General features: G+C 45.1%; 3 protein-coding genes across 4 annotated transcripts in view; all 3 read right to left on the reverse strand.

Annotated features, from left to right (window-relative positions):
• camta2 (calmodulin binding transcription activator 2) overlaps positions 1-8,561 on the reverse strand; it is a 9,995-nt gene extending 1,434 nt beyond the window's left edge. Inside the window, exons 1-11 of the mRNA XM_074623517.1 lie at positions 8,412-8,561; positions 7,484-7,575; positions 6,694-6,797; positions 6,506-6,573; positions 6,287-6,422; positions 5,307-5,378; positions 5,062-5,209; positions 1,982-2,110; positions 1,549-1,750; positions 414-1,467; positions 1-337 (exon numbers count right to left, since the gene is read on the reverse strand). The exon at positions 1-337 is cut by the window's left edge and continues 326 nt beyond it. Coding sequence (XP_074479618.1) covers positions 1-337; positions 414-1,467; positions 1,549-1,750; positions 1,982-2,110; positions 5,062-5,209; positions 5,307-5,378; positions 6,287-6,422; positions 6,506-6,573; positions 6,694-6,797; positions 7,484-7,575; positions 8,412-8,545 — 2,476 coding nt within the window. The 5' untranslated portion in view covers positions 8,546-8,561. The remainder of the gene's footprint in view (positions 338-413; positions 1,468-1,548; positions 1,751-1,981; positions 2,111-5,061; positions 5,210-5,306; positions 5,379-6,286; positions 6,423-6,505; positions 6,574-6,693; positions 6,798-7,483; positions 7,576-8,411) is intronic.
• A 937-nt stretch (positions 8,562-9,498) lies between these two features.
• LOC141761171 (stress-associated endoplasmic reticulum protein 1) lies at positions 9,499-16,191 on the reverse strand. Of its 2 annotated transcripts, XM_074624482.1 has the most exons (4): positions 16,009-16,191; positions 15,786-15,891; positions 10,772-10,847; positions 9,499-10,439 (listed from the first exon to the last, which is right to left on the reverse strand). In XM_074624482.1, the coding sequence occupies exons 2-4, from the start codon at positions 15,867-15,869 to the stop codon at positions 10,399-10,401; spliced, it is 201 nt and encodes a 66-aa protein (XP_074480583.1). In that variant the 5' UTR covers positions 15,870-15,891; positions 16,009-16,191; the 3' UTR covers positions 9,499-10,398. The 2 variants fall into 2 exon arrangements, with proteins under 2 accessions (XP_074480583.1, XP_074480582.1); XM_074624481.1 differs by having other exon boundaries at positions 15,786-16,190.
• A 593-nt stretch (positions 16,192-16,784) lies between these two features.
• On the reverse strand, positions 16,785-19,505 carry LOC141760642 (C-type natriuretic peptide 2-like). Its single transcript, XM_074623648.1, has 2 exons — positions 18,574-19,505; positions 16,785-17,339 (listed from the first exon to the last, which is right to left on the reverse strand). The coding sequence occupies exons 1-2, from the start codon at positions 18,841-18,843 to the stop codon at positions 17,028-17,030; spliced, it is 582 nt and encodes a 193-aa protein (XP_074479749.1). The 5' UTR covers positions 18,844-19,505; the 3' UTR covers positions 16,785-17,027.
• Positions 19,506-21,577: the final 2,072 nt, after the last annotated feature.

Raw genomic sequence — 21,577 nt, forward strand, 5'->3', positions numbered from 1 at the left:
TGTCCTCCGGCTCGTAGCCCCGCCTACCCTCCTCTTTCACCTGCACCGGGGGCGTCGCCGGGTGAGCGGTATCCATGGCAACAGCAGCGGGGTTGGGGTCAACCGACTGCTGCAGCAGGGGCTGATGGGACATCTGCGGCGGGGGCGGAGCTTCAGGTGCAGTCAGGCGATTGTAGGGCAGTTCCAGGACCAAAGGCTGCTGTCCGTCGGCAGGTCGCGGCGTCTGATTGGCCGGTTGGGACGGTTGGCTCGATGAGTCCTGGCAAACCAAGAGCAGCGGAGCGGTGCCACTTCCTGTCTGTTGCCGTGGAGACGAACAGGAGGAGGCGTGGCTCGTCTGAATGACAGAAATAGAAGGAGTGAGGAGGGGCGGAGGAATACGCCTGAAGAAAGTACTCCCTCTAAAGTCTCACCTGCAGCAGAGCCAACTTAGAGGGAGGAGCGCTGCCTTCATCATCATCATCATCATCAGCTCTCCTGTCCTTCACCTCCTCCTCTTCCTGCCCCCCCCCCTCCCCCAGAGCACCCAGCTCCAGGCAGAGGGGGAGGAGGGGCGGGGCAACAGAGGAGGTGGGAGACAGGGCGATGGCGAGGGAGGGGGGGAGGGAGGACGAGGGCGGAGGGGAGGAGGAGGACGAGAAGGGGGGGGCCGAGTCCCTCCTGTCTGCCTCAGATGAGGAGGAGGAGGAGGAGGAGGAGGAGGAGGAGGAGGAGGAGGAGGAGGAGGAGGAGAGGGAGGAGAGCGAGGAGGGAGGGGAGACAGAGGAGGGAGGAGTGGAGGTTGGGGAGAGGGAGAGAGCGAGGGAGGGGGGAGAGAGGGGGGAGGAGGAGCAGAGGACGGGGGAGGGGGTGGAGGAGGAGGGAGGAAGTGGGCCGCCGTACGTCTGACCCTGTTTGGGGGAGTTGAGGAAGGAGTCGGGGTCAAAGGGCGGGGGGAGAACCGACGGTGGTGAGAGGGGGGCGGGGGGTGATGGAGGGGAGGCGGTGGCCGGAGGAGGAGGAGGGGGGGAGCGTAGCGAGGAGGAGGATGAGGAGGAGGAGGAGGAGGAGGAGGAGGAGGAGAGGAGTAGGCCTCTGATGACGGGGGAGGGGAGGAGGGTGAGGGACAGTGTGGCCACACCCGGCGCCGTGACAGGAGGCGGGGCGAGGGAGGGGGGGGCGGGTGAGGAGGAGGAGGAGGGAGGGGAGGGGGAGGCGGGCCCGCCGGCTGAAGGAGGGGGGGGGAGGGCGGAGGAGAGAAGCAACTGGCCTGAGCGGGTGAGTGACAGCCCCGCCTCCTCCCCTCTGGCCCCGCCTCCCCCTTGTCCCCCCCCACTTGTGATGTCGGTGGTCGTCGCCATGACGAGCACGGTGTTCTGGGGCAGCGCCACCGTCGTCAGGTTGCCGCGGCTGTCGCCGTAGAAGCCGTTACTGTGGTTACCCACGGTGATGGAGGGTCTGTGAGGCTGAGGGGGCGACGAGGCCGAGCTGCAACACAAAACACACACTTATATACTACATATATACACATATACAGTATATATAGAGTCAGTCATCAGAGAGACCTACGTGGACGAGGGGCAGGGAGATGAGACGGGGCTGCTCTGAGCCTGGAGGTGGGGCAGTTTGGCGTCTCCTCCTCCTCCTCCTCTCCCTGCCTCCCCCCCCTCAGAGGGCAGGGGGAAGGGGGAGGGTCTGCAGGAGGAGGGAGGCAGTTTGGGGGAGATGATGCGATGCTTGGTGCTGTTACAGCGGTGGGGAATGTTCACTCCTGAAGATACCACACACACACACACACACACACACACACACACACACACACACACACACACACACACACACACACACACACACACACACACACACACACACACACACACACACACACACACACACACACACACACACAGGAAGAGGCTGTTAGAGTGATGTCATGATGATGATGATGATGATGATGATGGTGGTGATGATGATGATGGTGGTGATGATGATGATGCGTTACCCTGGGCGGTGTTACAGAGGCAGGCGTGTGTGCGCGGCTGTGGTTTGGTTCTCTGGCGGTCCAGGATGTGTTGAACCAGCTCCTCAATGCTGAAATCACCTGAAGCCACCGAGCACTTGATACTGTGGACTGAGACACAGTACTACATGTTAGTACCACAGAGTACTGCATGTTAGTACCACAGAGTACTGCATGTTAGTACCACAGAGTACTACATGTTAGTACCACAGAGTACTGCATGTTAGTACCACAGAGTACTGCATGTTAGTACCACAGAGTACTACATGTTAGTACTACAGAGTACTGCATGTTAGTACTACAGAGTACTGCATGTTAGTACCACAGAGTACTGCATGTTAGTACCACAGAGTACTACATGTTAGTACTACAGAGTACTGCATGTTAGTACCACAGAGTACTGCATGTTAGTACTACAGAGTACTGCATGTTAGTACCACAGAGTACTGCATGTTAGTACTACAGAGTACTGCATGTTAGTACTACAGAGTACTGCATGTTAGTACTACAGAGTACTGCATGTTAGTACCACAGAGTACTGCATGTTAGTACCACAGAGTACTACATGTTAGTACTACAGAGTACTGCATGTTAGTACCACAGAGTACTGCATGTTTTAGTACCACAGAGTACTACATGTTAGTACCACAGAGTACTGCATGTTAGTACTACAGAGTACTGCATGTTAGTACCACAGAGTACTACATGTTAGTACTACAGAGTACTGCATGTTAGTACTACAGAGTACTGCATGTTAGTACCACAGAGTACTGCATGTTAGTACTACAGAGTACTGCATGTTAGTACCACAGAGTACTGCATGTTAGTACTACAGAGTACTGCATGTTAGTACCACAGAGTACTACATGTTAGTACCACAGAGTACTGCATGTTAGTACCACAGAGTACTACATGTTAGTACCACAGAGTACTGCATGTTAGTACTACAGAGTACTACATGTTAGTACCACAGAGTACTGCATGTTAGTACCACAGAGTACTACATGTTAGTACCACAGAGTACTACATGTTAGTACTACAGAGTACTGCATGTTAGTACCACAGAGTACTACATGTTAGTACTACAGAGTACTACATGTTAGTACCACAGAGTACTGCATGTTAGTACCACAGAGTACTACATGTTAGTACTACAGAGTACTGCATGTTAGTACCACAGAGTACTACATGTTAGTACTACAGAGTACTACATGTTAGTACCACAGAGTACTGCATGTTAGTACCACAGAGTACTACATGTTAGTACTACAGAGTACTACATGTTAGTACCACAGAGTACTGCATGTTAGTACCACAGAGTACTGCATGTTAGTACCACAGAGTACTGCATGTTAGTACTACAGAGTACTGCATGTTAGTACCACAGAGTACTGCATGTTAGTACTACAGAGTACTGCATGTTAGTACTACAGAGTACTGCATGTTAGTACCACAGAGTACTACATGTTAGTACTACAGAGTACTGCATGTTAGTACTACAGAGTACTACATGTTAGTACTACAGAGTACTGCATGTTAGTACTACAGAGTACTGCATGTTAGTACCACAGAGTACTACATGTTAGTACTACAGAGTACTACATGTTAGTACTACAGAGTACTGCATGTTAGTACTACAGAGTACTGCATGTTAGTACTACAGAGTACTGCATGTTAGTACTACAGAGTACTGCATGTTAGTACTACAGAGTACTGCATGTTAGTACTACAGAGTACTGCATGTTAGTACTACAGAGTACTGCATGTTAGTACTACAGAGTACTGCATGTTGTATTAAAGGGAAAACAATATATAATAAAACAACTTGACCCCGTGTTGAGAGGTAAAATGACTGGTTTTGTGAATGGAGTCTGGTGGCTTTGAAGCGAACATAGATTACAGCTTCAGTTCCCCGTCAGAAAGGGCCGTCTGACGGCGAGGTAAAGGGCCGTCTGACTGCGAGGTAGAGGGCCGTCTGACTGCGAGGTAGAGGGCCGTCTGACGGCGAGGTAAAGGGCCGTTTGACGGCGAGGTAAAGGGCCGTCTGACTGCGAGGTAGAGGGCCGTCTGACGGCGAGGTAAAGGGCCGTCTGACTGCGAGGTAGAGGGCCGTCTGACGGCGAGGTAAAGGGCCGTCTGACGGCGAGGTAAAGGGCCGTCTGACGGCGAGGTAAAGGGCCGTTTGACGGCGAGGTAAAGGGCCGTCTGACTGCGAGGTAGAGGGCCGTCTGACGGCGAGGTAAAGGGCCGTCTGACTGCGAGGTAGAGGGCCGTCTGACGGCGAGGTAAAGGGCCGTCTGACGGCGAGGTAAAGGGCCGTCTGACTGCGAGGTAAAGGGCCGTCTGACGGCGAGGTAAAGGGCCGTCTGACTGCGAGGTAGAGGGCCGTCTGACGGCGAGGTAAAGGGCCGTTTGACGGCGAGGTAAAGGGCCGTCTGACTGCGAGGTAGAGGGCCGTCTGACGGCGAGGTAAAGGGCCGTCTGACTGCGAGGTAGAGGGCCGTCTGACGGCGAGGTAAAGGGCCGTCTGACGGCGAGGTAAAGGGCCGTCTGACGGCGAGGTAAAGGGCCGTTTGACGGCGAGGTAAAGGGCCGTCTGACTGCGAGGTAGAGGGCCGTCTGACGGCGAGGTAAAGGGCCGTCTGACTGCGAGGTAGAGGGCCGTCTGACGGCGAGGTAAAGGGCCGTCTGACGGCGAGGTAAAGGGCCGTTTGACGGCGAGGTAAAGGGCCGTCTGACTGCGAGGTAAAGGGCCGTTTGACGGCGAGGCAAAGGGCCGTCTGACGGCGAATTAAAGGGCCGTTTGACGGCGAGGTAAAGGGCCGTTTGACGGCGAGGTAAAGGGCCGTTTTACGGCGAGGTAAAGGGCCGTCTGACGGCGAGGTAAAGGGCCGTCTGACGGCGAGGTAAAGGGCCGTTTGACGGCGAGGTAAAGGGCCGTTTGACGGCGAGGTAAAGGGCCGTCTGACGACGAGGTAAAGTAGTAGAGGTAGTAAACGGATCACAGCTAACGCTGACTCAGTGCTAGCGTTATCCAGAACCTGAACGGGTCGGGTACGTACACATGGGCTTCAGCTGGTTCAGCAGGTCGTCTCGGCTCCACCTCACGCTGTCATGGCGGTCGGCCACCGCACACAGCAGCGGACTGCATTTCCCAGAATCCTCCAGGGACGGCACATTCAGGTAGTGGACCAGCACGATATCCGGGTTCTGTCACACACAGAGAGAGATATTGATGACTGACTGATTGATTGATTGATTGGTTGATTGGTGATCTGTTGTGGCATGGTGGTGGCGCGACGCTGACCTGCAGCAGCCAGTAGCATCGTCTGTGGAATGTTGGCACGATGGAGGAATGGACGTAGCAACCGTACAGGCACTGAAACACAACACAGGAAGTACTCAATAACTACTGGAATACTTATTCTAATATATTTATTTTTAAATGTATGTATTTATTTATGTTTAGCTGTTTATTTTTGCAGTTATAATAATAATGATAGTAGTAATCATAATAATAGTATAGGCAATAATAATAATATTAACAATAATAATAGTAGTAGTAATAATAATAATAGTAATAGTAATAAGTCACAATAATAATAATAATAATAATAATAATAATAGTAATAATAATAATAGTAATAATAATAATAATAGTGATAATAATAGTAGTAGTAATAATAACAATAATGATAATGATAATAATAATGATAATAGTAATAATAATAATAATAATAGTAATAATAATAATAGTAATAATAATAGTAGTAATAATAATAATAATAGTGATAATAATAGTAGTAGTAATAATAACAATAATGATAATGATAATGATAATAATAATGATAATAGTAATAATAATAATAATAATAATAGTAGTAATAATAATAATAGTAGTAGTAATAATAATAATAGTAATAATAATAGTAGTAATAATAATAATAATAATAATAATAATAACAATAATGATAATGATAATAATAATGATAATAGTAATAATAATAATAATAATAGTAGTAATAATAATAATAGTAGTAGTAATAATAATAATAATAATAGTAATAATAATAGTAGTAATAATAATAATAATAATAATAATAATAATAATAGTAGTAATAATAATAATAATAATAATAATAATAATAATAGTAGTAATAATAATAATAATAATAATAATAATAGTAGTAATAATAACAATAATAATGATAATGATAATGATAATGATAATAATAATAATAATAATAGTGTAATATCAGTGTGTATCAGGGGGAGCAGTGAGCAGACCTCCATGCCCTGGACCTTCAGCTTCATGTGGTCCTCTCTCGTCGTCTTCCCATCCTTCCTCTTCTTCCAGCAGTATCCGTCCTTCCTGTACTTCACCTTCTTCCTGTTGTAGAGGATGATGCTGCCGTTTTTCGGCCTGAAACACAACAACAACAGACTCGGGACTCAGGACTCAGGACTCAGAGACCAGCGGGGTCTGGTGAGGGTCAGTGGGACTACCTGGTCTTCAGGGTGCAGGACAGCCACTCGTCATGTCTGTCGAAGGATATCAGGTAAGAAGCAATCTCCTGCAGACAGACCAGAGGTGAAGACGTTATTACAGATTGGACAGGAAGTCCCCTTTAAGGGGCTCAGAGACCAGAAGCACAGGTCTCACCTCGTTATGACGTGTTTAAATGAGGACTCACCTCGTTAGTGTTCCAGCGGAGCCTCTCGTTAGGCAGACTGGACAGACGAGGGAGACACTCCAACAGCTTGTTAGGGAGGAACACCTTCCTCTGGCCTTTATTCTCTGAACACACACACATTTAAACATTTAAACATCACGTCTGCAAGCAGACGTCTACCAGAGTCCATCGGTACAGTTCCTTCATTAAATCAACTGTGTGTTTAATGATGAATCCTGGTCGGAGTCGTGAACACGCCTCTGATTTACAGCTCCTATATCATCACTGGTAAATAAACACAACAGTTGTACAAACACAGGGTCCTATTTTTACTTTCCATGGCTCAATAACATTCACAGCCCCGATCTTCAGCTGAGAATCCTCAGTTCAGCATGTTAGAACGGAGACGTCCAGCAGGTTGTGCTCGTTTATATGTACATGCTTTCACAGGTACTGATTTATAGTCTTTTATCTATCAATAATAATATATGTATAGAGGGTCACATTCAACATTTAAATTGATAAATATACACGTTATATAACATGTTAAATGTACGTGTCGTGATCCACTGTTGCTAGGAGACGAGAACGTCCAGTCAGCCGGGACACAAGCAGCAAAAACACATAGAAACCGACTAGTGTTTAACGTGGTCTCCACGGCAACAGATACAAACAACAACAACAACCGCTGGAAATCACATCATAATGATGCAAAACGATGACATCATCAACAACAACAACAGGTGGTTACCATAGCAACAGAGCTGGGGTGTCAAACAGACAGACAGACGGATGGGTGGATGGGACTGACCTGTCTCCGTGGAAACCATCTCCTTGTTGCTCATGGCGACGAGTCCATGCAGGATGATCCTCACACAACACACGGCCGCCCACACTGCCCCGCTGCACACACACACACACAGTCTGATCAATAGGAAACAAGGTCTGCAACAGTACACACACACACCTGAAGCTGCTCACTGGCCAGAACAACACACTGTCCTTCACGAGCTCCCTGTTGCCTAGCAACAGCTGAATTTCACCCACTTTAATGTAGAGTGTGTCTGAGTGTGTACATCAGTGTGTGTTTATATGTGTGTGTGTGTTTATATGTGTGTGTGTGTGTGTAGTTACATAACACTTTCGATTTTTATATTAAGCCATCAGTGTGTATGTGTGTGTATGTGCATGTGTAAGTGTGTTCTTGTTTTAACTGCACCAAACTCTGAAGAGTTAACATTATTACACACACACACACACACACCGCTCGGCTAGCTGACTATGGAGCTAACGTTAGCACGCTTCAGTGTTTCACATCATTCTAAAGTATCAGAAGAAGTTGTAACCCAGCAGCACCTCCTCTACAGAACCAACATCTGATCACCAACCAGAACACAACAACCAACACATGTCTGCTTCTCTAGCTGCTCAGCTAACGGCTAAGCTAACGGCTAGGCTAACAGCTAGGCTAGCAGCTAGGCTAACGGCTAGCAGCTAGCAGGTATTAAACTGCTGGTAAAGAGCAGCAGTTTAATACCTGTTAGCTGTTAGCTGTTAGCTGCTAGCTGTTAGCTGTTAGCCTGGCTGTTAGCTGAGCAGCTAGAGAAGCAGACATCATGTGTTAGTGGTTAGAGTTAGAGTTAGAGTTAGAGTTAGTAACAGAACAGATCCGGGGTTAGAGTTAGTAACAGAACAGAACCAGAACCTGAGTTAAGAACAGTCTGTTGAAGCTGCTTTACCTTCCGCCTTCAGCACAGCTGCCATCTTCTCTCTGTGACGTCAGCGCGTAGCTGCGGGGGAGGCTGCGTGAGAAGGGGGGGGGAGGTCTATTACCTGTAGATAATAACTTTATTATTATATTTATACTGATCATTTGTGTTTTATATGTGACTGAACGCTCATTCACTACTTTATTATTATTATTCCTTTATTATTATTACAATTATTTTATTATTATAATCCTTTATTATTAATCCTTTATTATTATTACAATTATTACTTAATTATTTTATTATTATAATACTTGATTATTAATCCTTTATTATTATTACAATTATTACTTAATTATTTTATTATTATAATCCTTTATTATTATTACAATTATTACTTTATTATTATTTCTCTCCCTCCTGAAATAAGAAATGCTTCATCCCTGGACATTTTCATAAAACACCTCAAACACCAGCTGTTCATCAAGGCCTCTGATCTCAGCTGACTCTTCCTACAAATCACTCTTTTAATTACTGACCTATAGTTTCTCCTGTGTTATTTATTAGTATGATTTTCTGCCCTCTTTGTAAAGCGTCCTTAGGTTTCTGAAAGGCGCTATATAAGTCCAATTTATTATTATTATTATTACAATTATTACTTTATTATATTAATTCAATTACTTTATTATTTTATTACTACTATAAGTATTTTTTACTACTATTATTTTATTACTATTACTTTATTATTAATATTTTTTTATTTTTTTATTATTATCACTTTATTATTATTATAAATGTATTATTACTTTATTATTATAACTATTATTTTATTACTATTATTACTAATGTTATTTTATTATTACTTTATTATGCTTCAAGTTAAGAGTTCTGAAGTGGTTTGAAAAAGTAAAATTACCATTTTAATTTTAATGAATTAATAATAATCATTATTAATTTATCTAAATAAAAAATGTGTAATAGTGTCTAAATAATAGCCTCATTATTACCTTATCTTAATAATAATAGCACCATTATTTCTTAAACGTATCTTAGGTTGTGTTGGTTGAGGTGAGGATCAGAGGTCACTCTCACACAGAGGTCAGAGGTCAGAGGCGAGTAGAGAAAATATGGAGGTTTATTTAGTAGAAAAGCGGAGCATGTGGTCCAACAGGAGGACCTCTGGGACTGCTTCACCTTTACAAACCAGCAGTTTACCGTCTCTTCTTCTTCTTCATCATCATCATCATCATCATCAACAACAACAACAACAACAACAACAACACCACAATGTGACTGAAGCACTGAGCTGAGATCAGATCTATAAAGGACCAGACTGCTGATTCTAGTTCTAAATCTGAGTGTACTTTATTGTGACGGTCTGCAGTGAGACTTCCTGTGATATCAACAGCTGAGTGAATGTTTGAGCATCGTCTCTAACGTCTGATGATCTCTTTATTCAGGTTTTCACACGTGGAAGCTGCTCAAACTCACTTCCTGTTCACGTGTCTGGAGTTGATGAGATCAAAAACAGCGTTGTGTTCCTTTAAATCAGCTGATCTCAGGTCAGAACGACTAAAAACAGAAACAGGAACTTCAGTCAAACCAGCAGAGAGATCAGGCTTAAGACTTCATCTGACGACAACAACCCACACCAATCCATAACCAATCAATAACCAATATGTGATCAGCTTCATCCATAATGGAGAGAGTAAAAAACACACAGAAAGATAGAGAGAGAGAGAGAGAGAGAGAGAGAGAGAGAGAGAGAGAGAGAGAGAGAGAGAGAGAGAGAGAGAGAGAGAGAGAGAGAGAGAGAGAGAGAGAGAGAGAGAGAGAGAGAGAGAGAGAGGTCGGGTTACAGCGGCAAGAAACCTGCTCAGATTTAAACTCCACAGGAACAACAGAGTGTGTATCTGTGTGTGTGTGTGTGTGTGTGTAGGTGGTGGGCGGGGTCATGATGGCGACGAGTCCCCTCCCCCACGTGTGATAGGCTCGGCTCCTCCAGGGTCAAAGGTCATCACATGCCCTGTCTGATGCTCTGGATGATCTGGAAGATGGCTGCAACACACACACACACACACACACACACACACACACACACACACACACACACACACACACACACACACACACACACACACACACACACACACACAGTTCAATAAACAACATGGAGGCTAACAGTTTCCCCCTGCTTCCAGTCTTTGTGCTAAGCTAGGCTAACAGTTTCCCTCTGCTTCCAGTCTTTGTGCTAAGCTAGCCTAACAGGAGCTATCAGGACCTGATCCAGGCTCAGGACCTGATCCAGGCTCAGGACTCTGAATACAGATGTTTAATGAGGAGCTGAGACCTCAGACCTGAGACCAGCTACACCTCAACATCACACTCACCTGATCCACAAACCACGAAGACGAAGAGAGCCAGCAGCCACGGACCCACCGGAGACTTCTCCTCGTTCACAGGCCGCTGCAACACACAATCAATCAATCAACCAATCAATCAACCAATCAACCAATCAATCAACCAACCAATCAGTCAATCAATCAACCAACCAATCAACCAAACAGAGGACAGAATATTCATCAGAACCCATTCTGACTTCAATGTGTTGCATCTATACTCTATATGAATATAGTCAACAGACACCACAGACGGTTCATCCGTACTCTATATGAATGTAGTCAACAGACACCACAGACGCTTCATCTATACTCTATATGAATATAGTCAACAGACACCACAGACGCTTCATCCGTACTCTATATGAATATAGTCAACAGACACCACAGACGCTTCATCTATACTCTATATGAATATAGTCAACAGACACCACAGACGCTTCATCCGTACTCTATATGAATATAGTCAACAGACACCACAGACGGTTCATCTATACTCTATATGAATATAGTCAGACACCACAGACGCTTCATCCGTACTCTATATGAATATAGTCAACAGACACCACAGACGCTTCATCCGTACTCTATATGAATGTAGTCAACAGACACCACAGACGGTTCATCCGTACTCTATATGAATGTAGTCAACAGACACCACAGACGCTTCATCTATACTCTATATGAATATAGTCAACAGACACCACAGACGCTTCATCCGTACTCTATATGAATATAGTCAACAGACACCACAGACGCTTCATCTATACTCTATATGAATATAGTCAACAGACACCACAGACGCTTCATCCGTACTCTATATGAATATAGTCAACAGACACCACAGACGCTTCATCTATACTCTATATGAATATAGTCAACAGACACCACAGACGGTTCATCCGTACTCTATATGAATATAGTCAACAGACACCACAGACGCTTCATCTATACTCTATATGAATATAGTCAACAGACACCACAGACGCTTCATCCGTACTCTATATGAATATAGTCAACAGACACCACAGACGGTTCATCTATACTCTATATGAATATAGTCAGACACCACAGACGCTTCATCCGTACTCTATATGAATATAGTCAACAGACACCACAGACGCTTCATCTATACTCTATATGAATATAGTCAACAGACACCACAGACGCTTCATCTATACTCTATATGAATATAGTCAACAGACACCACAGACGCTTCATCCGTACTCTATATGAATGTAGTCAACAGACACCACAGACGCTTCATCTATACTCTATATGAATATAGTCAGACACCACAGACGCTTCATCCGTACTCTATATGAATATAGTCAACAGACACCACAGACGCTTCATCTATACTCTATATGAATATAGTCAACAGACACCACAGACGCTTCATCTATACTCTATATGAATATAGTCAACAGACACCACAGACGCTTCATCTATACTCTATATGAATATAGTCAACAGACACCACAGACGCTTCATCTATACTCTATATGAATATAGTCAACAGACACCACAGACGTTCATCCGTACTCTATATGAATATAGTCAACAGACACCACAGACGCTTCATCTATACTCTATATGAATATAGTCAACAGACACCACAGACGTTCATCCGTACTCTATATGAATATAGTCAACAGACACCACAGACGGTTCATCCGTACTCTATATGAATATAGTCAACAGACACCACAGACGGTTCATCCGTACTCTATATGAATATAGTCAACAGACACCACAGACGGTTCATCCGTACTCTATATGAATATAGTCAACAGACACCACAGACGGTTCATCCGTACTCTATATGAATATAGTCAACAGACACCACAGACGCTTCATCCGTACTCTATATGAATATAGTCAACAGACACCACAGACGGTTCATCCGTACTCTATATGAATATAGTCAACAGACACCACAGACGCTTCATCTATACTCTATATGAATATAGTGAACAGACACCACAGACGGTTCATCCGTACTCTATATGAATATAGTCAACAGACACCACAGACGGTTCATCCGTACTCTATATGAATATAGTCAACAGACACCACAGACGGTTCATCCGTACTCTATATGAATGTAGTCAACAGACACCACAGACGCTTCATCCGTACTCTATATGAATATAGTCAACAGACACCACAGACGGTTCATCCGTACTCTATATGAATATAGTCAACAGACACCACAGACGGTTCATCCGTACTCTATATGAATATAGTCAACAGACACCACAGACGCTTCATCCGTACTCTATATGAATATAGTCAACAGACACCAGACGGTTCAGCCGTACTCTATATGAATATAGTCAACAGACACCACAGACGGTTCATCCGTACTCTATATGAATATAGTCAACAGACACCACAGACGGTTCATCCGTACTCTATATGAATATAGTCAACAGACACCACAGACGCTTCATCCGTACTCTATATGAATATAGTCAACAGACACCACAGACGGTTCATCCGTACTCTATATGAATATAGTCAACAGACACCACAGACGGTTCATCCGTACTCTATATGAATATAGTCAACAGACACCACAGACGCTTCATCTATACTCTATATGAATATAGTCAACAGACACCACAGACGGTTCATCCGTACTCTATATGAATATAGTCAACAGACACCACAGACGCTTCATCCGTACTCTATATGAATATAGTCAACAGACACCACAGACGGTTCATCCGTACTCTATATGAATGTAGTCAACAGACACCACAGACGCTTCATCCGTACTCTATATGAATATAGTCAACAGACACCACAGACGCTTCATCCGTACTCTATATGAATATAGTCAACAGACACCACAGACGCTTCATCCGTACTCTATATGAATATAGTCAACAGACACCACAGACGCTTCATCTATACTCTATATGAATATAGTCAACAGACACCACAGACGGTTCATCCGTACTCTATATGAATATAGTCAACAGACACCACAGACGCTTCATCCGTACTCTATATGAATATAGTCAACAGACACCACAGACGCTTCATCCGTACTCTATATGAATATAGTCAACAGACACCACAGACGGTTCATCCGTACTCTATATGAATGTAGTCAACAGACACCACAGACGCTTCATCCGTACTCTATATGAATATAGTCAACAGACACCACAGACGGTTCATCCGTACTCTATATGAATATAGTCAACAGACACCACAGACGCTTCATCCGTACTCTATATGAATATAGTGAACAGACACCACAGACGCTTCATCTATACTCTGTATGAATATAGTCAACAGACACCACAGACGGTTCATCCGTACTCTATATGAATATAGTCAACAGACACCACAGACGCTTCATCTATACTCTATATGAATATAGTCAACAGACACCACAGACGGTTCATCCGTACTCTATATGAATATAGTCAACAGACACCACAGACGCTTCATCTGTACTCTATATGAATATAGTCAACAGACACCACAGACGGTTCATCCGTACTCTATATGAATATAGTCAACAGACACCACAGACGCTTCATCCGTACTCTATATGAATATAGTCAACAGACACCACAGACGGTTCATCCGTACTCTATATGAATGTAGTCAACAGACACCACAGACGCTTCATCCGTACTCTATATGAATATAGTCAACAGACACCACAGACGGTTCATCCGTACTCTATATGAATATAGTCAACAGACACCACAGACGGTTCATCCGTACTCTATATGAATATAGTCAACAGACACCACAGACGCTTCATCCGTACTCTATATGAATATAGTGAACAGACACCACAGACGGTTCATCCGTACTCTATATGAATATAGTCAACAGACACCACAGACGGTTCATCCGTACTCTATATGAATATAGTCAACAGACACCACAGACGCTTCATCCGTACTCTATATGAATATAGTCAACAGACACCACAGACGCTTCATCCGTACTCTATATGAATATAGTCAACAGACACCACAGACGCTTCATCCGTACTCTATATGAATATAGTCAACAGACACCACAGACGGTTCATCCGTACTCTATATGAATATAGTCAACAGACACCACAGACGCTTCATCCGTACTCTATATGAATATAGTCAACAGACACCACAGACGGTTCATCCGTACTCTATATGAATATAGTCAACAGACACCACAGACGGTTCATCCGTACTCTATATGAATATAGTCAACAGACACCACAGATGGTTCATCCGTACTCTATATGAATATAGTCAACAGACACCACAGACGGTTCATCCGTACTCTATATGAATATAGTCAACAGACACCACAGACGGTTCATCTATAAACACGGCTCACTAGTGTAGCAGCTAATGCTAATGTTAGCTCTGCCGATGCTAACAGCTAATGCTAATGTTCGCTCTGCTGATGCTAGCAGCTAATGCTAATGTTAGCTCTGCCGATGCTAACAGCTAATGCTAATGTTAGCTCTGCCGATGCTAACAGCTAATGCTAATGTTCGCTCTGCTGATGCTAGCAGCTAATGCTAATGTTAGCTCTGACGATGCTAACAGCTAATGCTGATGTTAGCTCTGCCGATGCTAACAGCTAATGCTAATGTATTTTAGCCTGTTAGCTGTTAGCCGTTAGCCATTAGCTGCTAGCCTGTTAGCTGCTAGCTGTTAGCCTGTTAGCTGCTAGCTGTTAGCTGCTAGCCTGTTAGCTGCTAGCCTGTTAGCTGTTAGCTGTCAGCCTGTTAGCTGCTAGCCTGATAGCTGTTAGCCTGTTATCTGTTAGCTGCTAGCCTGTTAGCTGTTAGCTGTTAGCTGCTAGCCTGTTAGCTGCTAGCTGCTAGCCTGTTAGCTGCTAACTGTTAGCTGCTAGCTGTTAGCTGCTAGCTGTTAGCTGTTAGCTGTTAGCTGTTAGCTGTTAGCTGCTAGCTGTTAGCTGTTAGCTGCTAGCTGTTAGCTGTTAGCTGTTAGCTGCTAGCTGCTAGCTGTAGTACCGAGGTCTTCTGGACGTGTCCTCGCTGGGTGATCGTCTTGCTGTGTCGCTCGTTCGCCACTTTCATCCGCTGCACCGCCGACATGATGCAGACTGACGGCCGGTCTGGAGCACCGGGAGGAGCACCGGGAGCAGCACCGGGAGCAGCACCGGCAGCACCGGGAGGAGCACCGGGAGCAGCACCGGGAGGAGCACCGGGAGGAGCACCGGGAGGAGCAGAGGGAGGAGCACCGGGAGCACCGGGAGGAGCACCGGGAGGAGGAGGAGAGCCGGTACCGGTACCGGTGCTGGAGGATCTACCGGCTTGTTTCCGTGTTTGTTGGTCAGAATGAGATGCTAACTGTTAGCTAGCTGCTAGCAGAGCGAGCTAACCGGAAGCGACTCACCTCGTCACCGGATGTGGAGACAGTCAGCCCTCTAGTGGCGGGAAAATAAATGGTTGATTTTAAGTACTAATAAAAGAATAAGAAAATAAATAAAATAAAACTATAAAGAGGAATAAATAAAAGAATGTGTGCAGGAAGGCCCGCCCCCAAAGCCAGTTGATTGACAGCTTAGCATTTCAATAAGGAAAAATAAAGGCATAGAAATAAATAAATGACATTATATAAATAATTAATTAAAAATATACAGTACAAAGAGTAATTTATATGCTTATAATTATTCTTTTTGTATTTTGTTATTTGTCTTTATATTTCCACATTTAATTATTTATATTATTCTTTATTATGGCACTTCTGTGACTCCATTTTTAAAAGCCACCAGACTCCATTCACAAAACCAGTAGTTTAACCTCTCAGAACGACGCTGCCTCCATCAGTTAGTTAGTGTGTGTTATTGTGATAATTAACCCTTTAAAACACCAAAATAAAACCCTCAAATAACATGTGAACTGTCCCTTTAACACGACTCACAGTCATGTGATCAGTCGTTGATATAGAATATTGATCGATCAGGAAATCAAACGCCATCAGCCGGGTGGAGTTTCTCTTTTATTTTATTAGATCCTGCAGTCAGACTGCAGCTGGTCCACACACACACACACACACACAAACACACACACACACGCAAACACAGTGTTCTGCTGGCTGTGTTGTAGCCAGGGGTCAGAGGTCAGAGGTCATTAGTAGGATGTCTACCTGTTTCCTTTCATTAGTAGAGTTCCAACATGAAGTCTCTGGAGGTCAGAGGTCATGCAGGGTCAAGTTCAAAGTTCACAGGACGTCGCCACGGTGAAGGGTCTCTAACAGCCCAGCCCGCTGATGGAGCCGATGCGGTCCATCTTCATCCCGAAGCATCCTCGCCCTCCTCCGAACATCGACTTCCTGCTCCGCCTCCTCATCTTGGACTGCCGCTGCAGGAAGTCCAGGAAGAAACGCGGGACCGCCTCGCGCCGCCCGCCGCCGGGCAACAATCCCCTCGCAGCACCGCGGCTCACAGCCAATCCCGAGGAGAAGGGGGCGGGGCGTCCGGCGGAGCCCTCTGTGATGTCATCAGAGGTGGGAGGGGCCAACATGAGAGAAGAGAGGCGAGAGCCGAACAGAGAGTCTAAGACCTGAGGACAGAGTTTAATGGAATCAGTGGTTTTATTATTTATTATTATTGATATCATCCTGTCTCTTCTCAGTGGTGTTCCACATGGACTCACATCCAAACATTCACATTCTGCTCAAAGATCGTGTGTTTTAGCATCAAAATGCTAGACCAGCAACTCCCCTGTTCTGAGAGGTTAAATGACTGTTTTTATGAATGGAGTCTGGTGGCTTTGATGAAGAGCGATATAACGGCTTCAGTTCCACGTCACAAAGAGCTGTCTGACTGCCAGGTAAATATTCATCAAAAACAGTCATTTAACCTCTCAGAACACGAACATGATGGTGATGATGGTGATGATGATGATGATGATGATGATGATGGTGATGATGATGATGGTGATGGTGATGATGGTGATGATGATGGTGATGATGGTGATGATGAAGATGAAGATGATGATGGTGATGATGATGATGATGATGGTGATGATGGTGATGATGATGGTGATGATGATGATGATGGTGATGATGATGATGATGATGATGATGGTGATGATGATGATGATGGTGATGATGAAGATGGTGATGGTGATGATGATGATGATGATGATGATGATGATGGTGATGATGATGATGATGATGATGATGATGGTGATGATGATGATGATGATGGTGATGATGATGATGGTGAAGATGATGGTGATGATGAAGATGGTGATGGTGATGATGATGATGATGATGGTGATGGTGATGATGAAGATGATGATGGTGATGATGAAGATGGTGATGATGATGATGATGAAGATGATGATGATGAAGATGATGGTGATGGTGATGATGAAGATGATGATGGTGATGATGAAGATGGTGATGGTGATGATGAAGATGATGGTGATGGTGATGATGAAGATGATGATGGTGATGATGAAGATGGTGATGGTGATGATGATGATGATGATGATGATGATGATGATGATGAAGAAGATGATGGTGATGATGGTGATGATGAAGATGAAGATGATGATGGTGAAGATGATGATGGTGATGATGAAGATGGTGATGGTGATGATGATGATGATGAAGATGATGATGAAGATGATGGTGATGGTGATGATGAAGATGATGATGGTGATGATGAAGATGGTGATGGTGATGATGATGATGAAGAAGATGATGGTGATGGTGATGATGGTGATGATGAAGATGATGATGGTGATGATGATGATGATGGTGATGAAGATGAAGGTCTCCACAGACCTGTCTGTCGTCTCGTTGAGCTGAAGGTCTCGTCTCCACGGCGACGGTGAGGAAGAGGAGGAGGAGAGGAACAAAAGAGGAGCACGATGAAGCGGCCATCTTTGTTTCTTTGGAGGGAAAAATCAGATGAAGAATCAATGAACAACCATCACCATGGCAACAGATTATCCTGCATTCTGATTGGCTGGAGGGTCCACTGCTGCTACAGACCACCAGGGGTCCCAGACCACCAGGGGTCCCAGACCACCAGGAGTCCCAGAACGAGTCCATAAATATTAAAAAGTGAATAGTTTTGTTGCATCCTATTTTTTCTGTAATAACAGGATCCCATGTTGAACGTTGTAATGAAGTCGTCTCTGAGCCTCCGTAGACCTCGTCTCTCTGACCGGTCGACACCAAACCTCAGTCAAGTTCTCACCATAAACTCTGCTGCTGTTCTCAGGAGCTGGATGAAATCAATAACCTGCATTGATAGAGGAATATTAATAAGGAATATCAAAGCAGCAGAACTCACCGACACAGAAAGAAGAAGAGAAATATTCCAACAAAAAGATTGTGCTGGTCGTCGATGGGTCCGATCAATATCAGATATTGATTATTGGTCTCAGATGATGCTTAGTCTGTCCTGTCTCAGTGTCAGGACGGGTCGCTGGTCTACCGGCACACGACGCTCGCTGCCTTAAATACCACTCAGCGCCGTGATGTCACACATTCTTAACACCGTTACCCCCGACGACGGGGCTCACACACACACACACACACACACACACACACACACACACTGAGATAAGAAGCCTGGAGTCCTGGAGGATGTAGCAGAGGTCCTTGAAGAGGTCCAAATAGATGTGAAGGATGCTGCAGTCCTTGAAGAGGAACCTGGAGTCCCTGAGGGGCACCAGAGGTCCTTGAAGAGGTTCCAGGGGACCTTGAGAACGCACCAAAAGTCAACAAAGAAGCTAAAATGGTTCTTGATGATGTTCCAGGAGTTCTCCAGGTAATGGAAGTCCTTGAGAAGTTACCAGGACAAATCAAGGATGTTGAGGATGCTGCAGTCCTTGAAGAGGCACCTGGAGTCCCTGAGGGACACCAGAGGTCCTTGAAGATGATCCTGGAGTCCTTGCTGTTCCAGCCAATCAGAGTCCAGTATTGTCTCTCTGTCTCGGACCCTCCTGACCTCTGACCTCGGTCGTCCCGCCTCCTCGTAAACCGTCACCGCGGCGACCGGGTCCTCGTTAGCAACTATTTCCTGTGGAAGGGGGCGGGGCTACCGAGGTTCACTAAGTGTTTAATGACCTCCCCCCCCCCCATTCAGCCTCTGACGTCATCGAGCACGCACATAAAACACACACACACACACACACACACACACACACAGAAGAAGAATGGCTCATCAATCACCTGATTAGTGTGATGCACCACATTCCTGCCCCCCCCCACCCCACAGCGACACAAACCAGGGCCTTGGAGAGTCTCCGGGGGTCCTTGAGGAAGCTCCACGGGGCCTTGTAGAGTCTCCGGGGGTCCTTGAGGAAGCTCCACGGGGCCTTGGAGAGTCTCCGGGGCTCCTTGAGGAAGCTCCACGGGGCCTTGTAGAGTCTCCGGGGCTCCTTGAGGAAGCTCCACGGGGCCTTGGAGAGTCTCCGGGGGTCCTTGAGGAAGCTCCACGGGGCCTTGGAGAGTCTCCGGGGGTCCTTGAGGAAGCTCCACGGGGCCTTGGAGAGTCTCCGGGGGTCCTTGAGGAAGCTCCACGGGGCCTTGGAGAGTCTCCGGGGCTCCTTGAGGAAGCTCCACGGGGCCTTGTAGAGTCTCCGGGGCTCCTTGAGGAAGCTCCACGGGGCCTTGTAGAGTCTCCGGGGCTCCTTGAGGAAGCTCCACGGGGCCTTGGAGAGTCTCCGGGGGTCCTTGAGGAAGCTCCACGGGGCCTTGGAGAGTCTCCGGGGCTCCTTGAGGAAGCTCCACGGGGCCTTGGAGAGTCTCCGGGGGTCCTTGAGGAAGCTCCACGGGGCCTTGTAGAGTCTCCGGGGGTCCTTGAGGAAGCTCCACGGGGCCTTGGAGAGTCTCCGGGGGTCCTTGAGGAAGCTCCACGGGGCCTTGTAGAGTCTCCGGGGGTCCTTGAGGAAGCTCCACGGGGCCTTGGAGAGTCTCCGGGGCTCCTTGAGGAAGCTCCACGGGGCCTTGTAGAGTCTCCGGGGCTCCTTGAGGAAGCTCCACGGGGCCTTGGAGAGTCTCCGGGGGTCCTTGAGGAAGCTCCACGGGGCCTTGGAGAGTCTCCGGGGGTCCTTGAAACAATGCTAACAGATGATGCTAGTTTCTATCAAACAGGAAGTAGAGACTCTGTTGGGGACTATTTAGTATTATCTAGTAGTATTACTAGTAGTAGTACTAGTAGTAGTATTATCTAGTAGTAGTACTAGTAGTAGTACTAGTAGTAGTATTGTTTAGTAGTATTTTCTAGTAGTAGTATTATCTAGTAGTAGTATCTAGTAGTAGTATAGTAGTAGTATCTAGTAGTAGTACTAGTAGTAGTAGTATCTAGTAGTATTATCTAGTAGTATTATCTAGTAGTATTGTTTAGTAGTAGTATCTAGTAGTATTACTAGTAGTAGTACTAGTAGTAGTATTATCTAGTAGTAGTACTAGTAGTAGTACTAGTAGTAGTATTGTTTAGTAGTATTTTCTAGTAGTATTATCTAGTAGTAGTATCTAGTAGTAGTATAGTAGTAGTATCTAGTAGTAGTACTAGTAGTAGTATTATCTAGTAGTAGTACTAGTAGTAGTATAGTAGTAGTATTGTTTAGTAGTATTTTCTAGTAGTAGTATTATCTAGTAGTAGTACTAGTAGTAGTACTAGTAGTAGTATCTAGTAGTATTATCTAGTAGTATTGTTTAGTAGTAGTATCTAGTAGTATTACTAGTAGTAGTACTAGTAGTAGTATTATCTAGTAGTAGTACTAGTAGTAGTATTATCTAGTAGTAGTACTAGTAGTAGTATTATCTAGTAGTA

Source organism: Sebastes fasciatus, chromosome 22 (genome assembly GCF_043250625.1).
Source record: "Sebastes fasciatus isolate fSebFas1 chromosome 22, fSebFas1.pri, whole genome shotgun sequence".
NCBI classification, from domain to species: domain Eukaryota; kingdom Metazoa; phylum Chordata; class Actinopteri; order Perciformes; family Sebastidae; genus Sebastes; species Sebastes fasciatus.

What these genes read in the sequence shown, in the direction of transcription:
- LOC141761171 (XM_074624482.1), bottom strand. Translation starts at nt 15,869, where the DNA reads ATGTCGGCGGTGCAGCGGATGAAAGTGGCGAACGAGCGACACAGCAAG. An exon ending in GACACGTCCAGAAGACCTCG is followed by an intron (nt 10,848 to 15,785) that starts GTACTACAGCTA and finishes TGTGTGTTGCAG; the next exon opens with CGGCCTGTGAACGAGGAGAA. An exon ending in CTTCGTGGTTTGTGGATCAG is followed by an intron (nt 10,440 to 10,771) that starts GTGAGTGTGATG and finishes TGTGTGTTGCAG; the next exon opens with CCATCTTCCAGATCATCCAG.
- LOC141760642 (XM_074623648.1), bottom strand. Translation starts at nt 18,843, where the DNA reads ATGGACTCGTTCTGGGACTCCTGGTGGTCTGGGACCCCTGGTGGTCTG. An exon ending in CTCAACGAGACGACAGACAG is followed by an intron (nt 17,340 to 18,573) that starts GTCTGTGGAGAC and finishes CTCTGTCCTCAG; the next exon opens with GTCTTAGACTCTCTGTTCGG.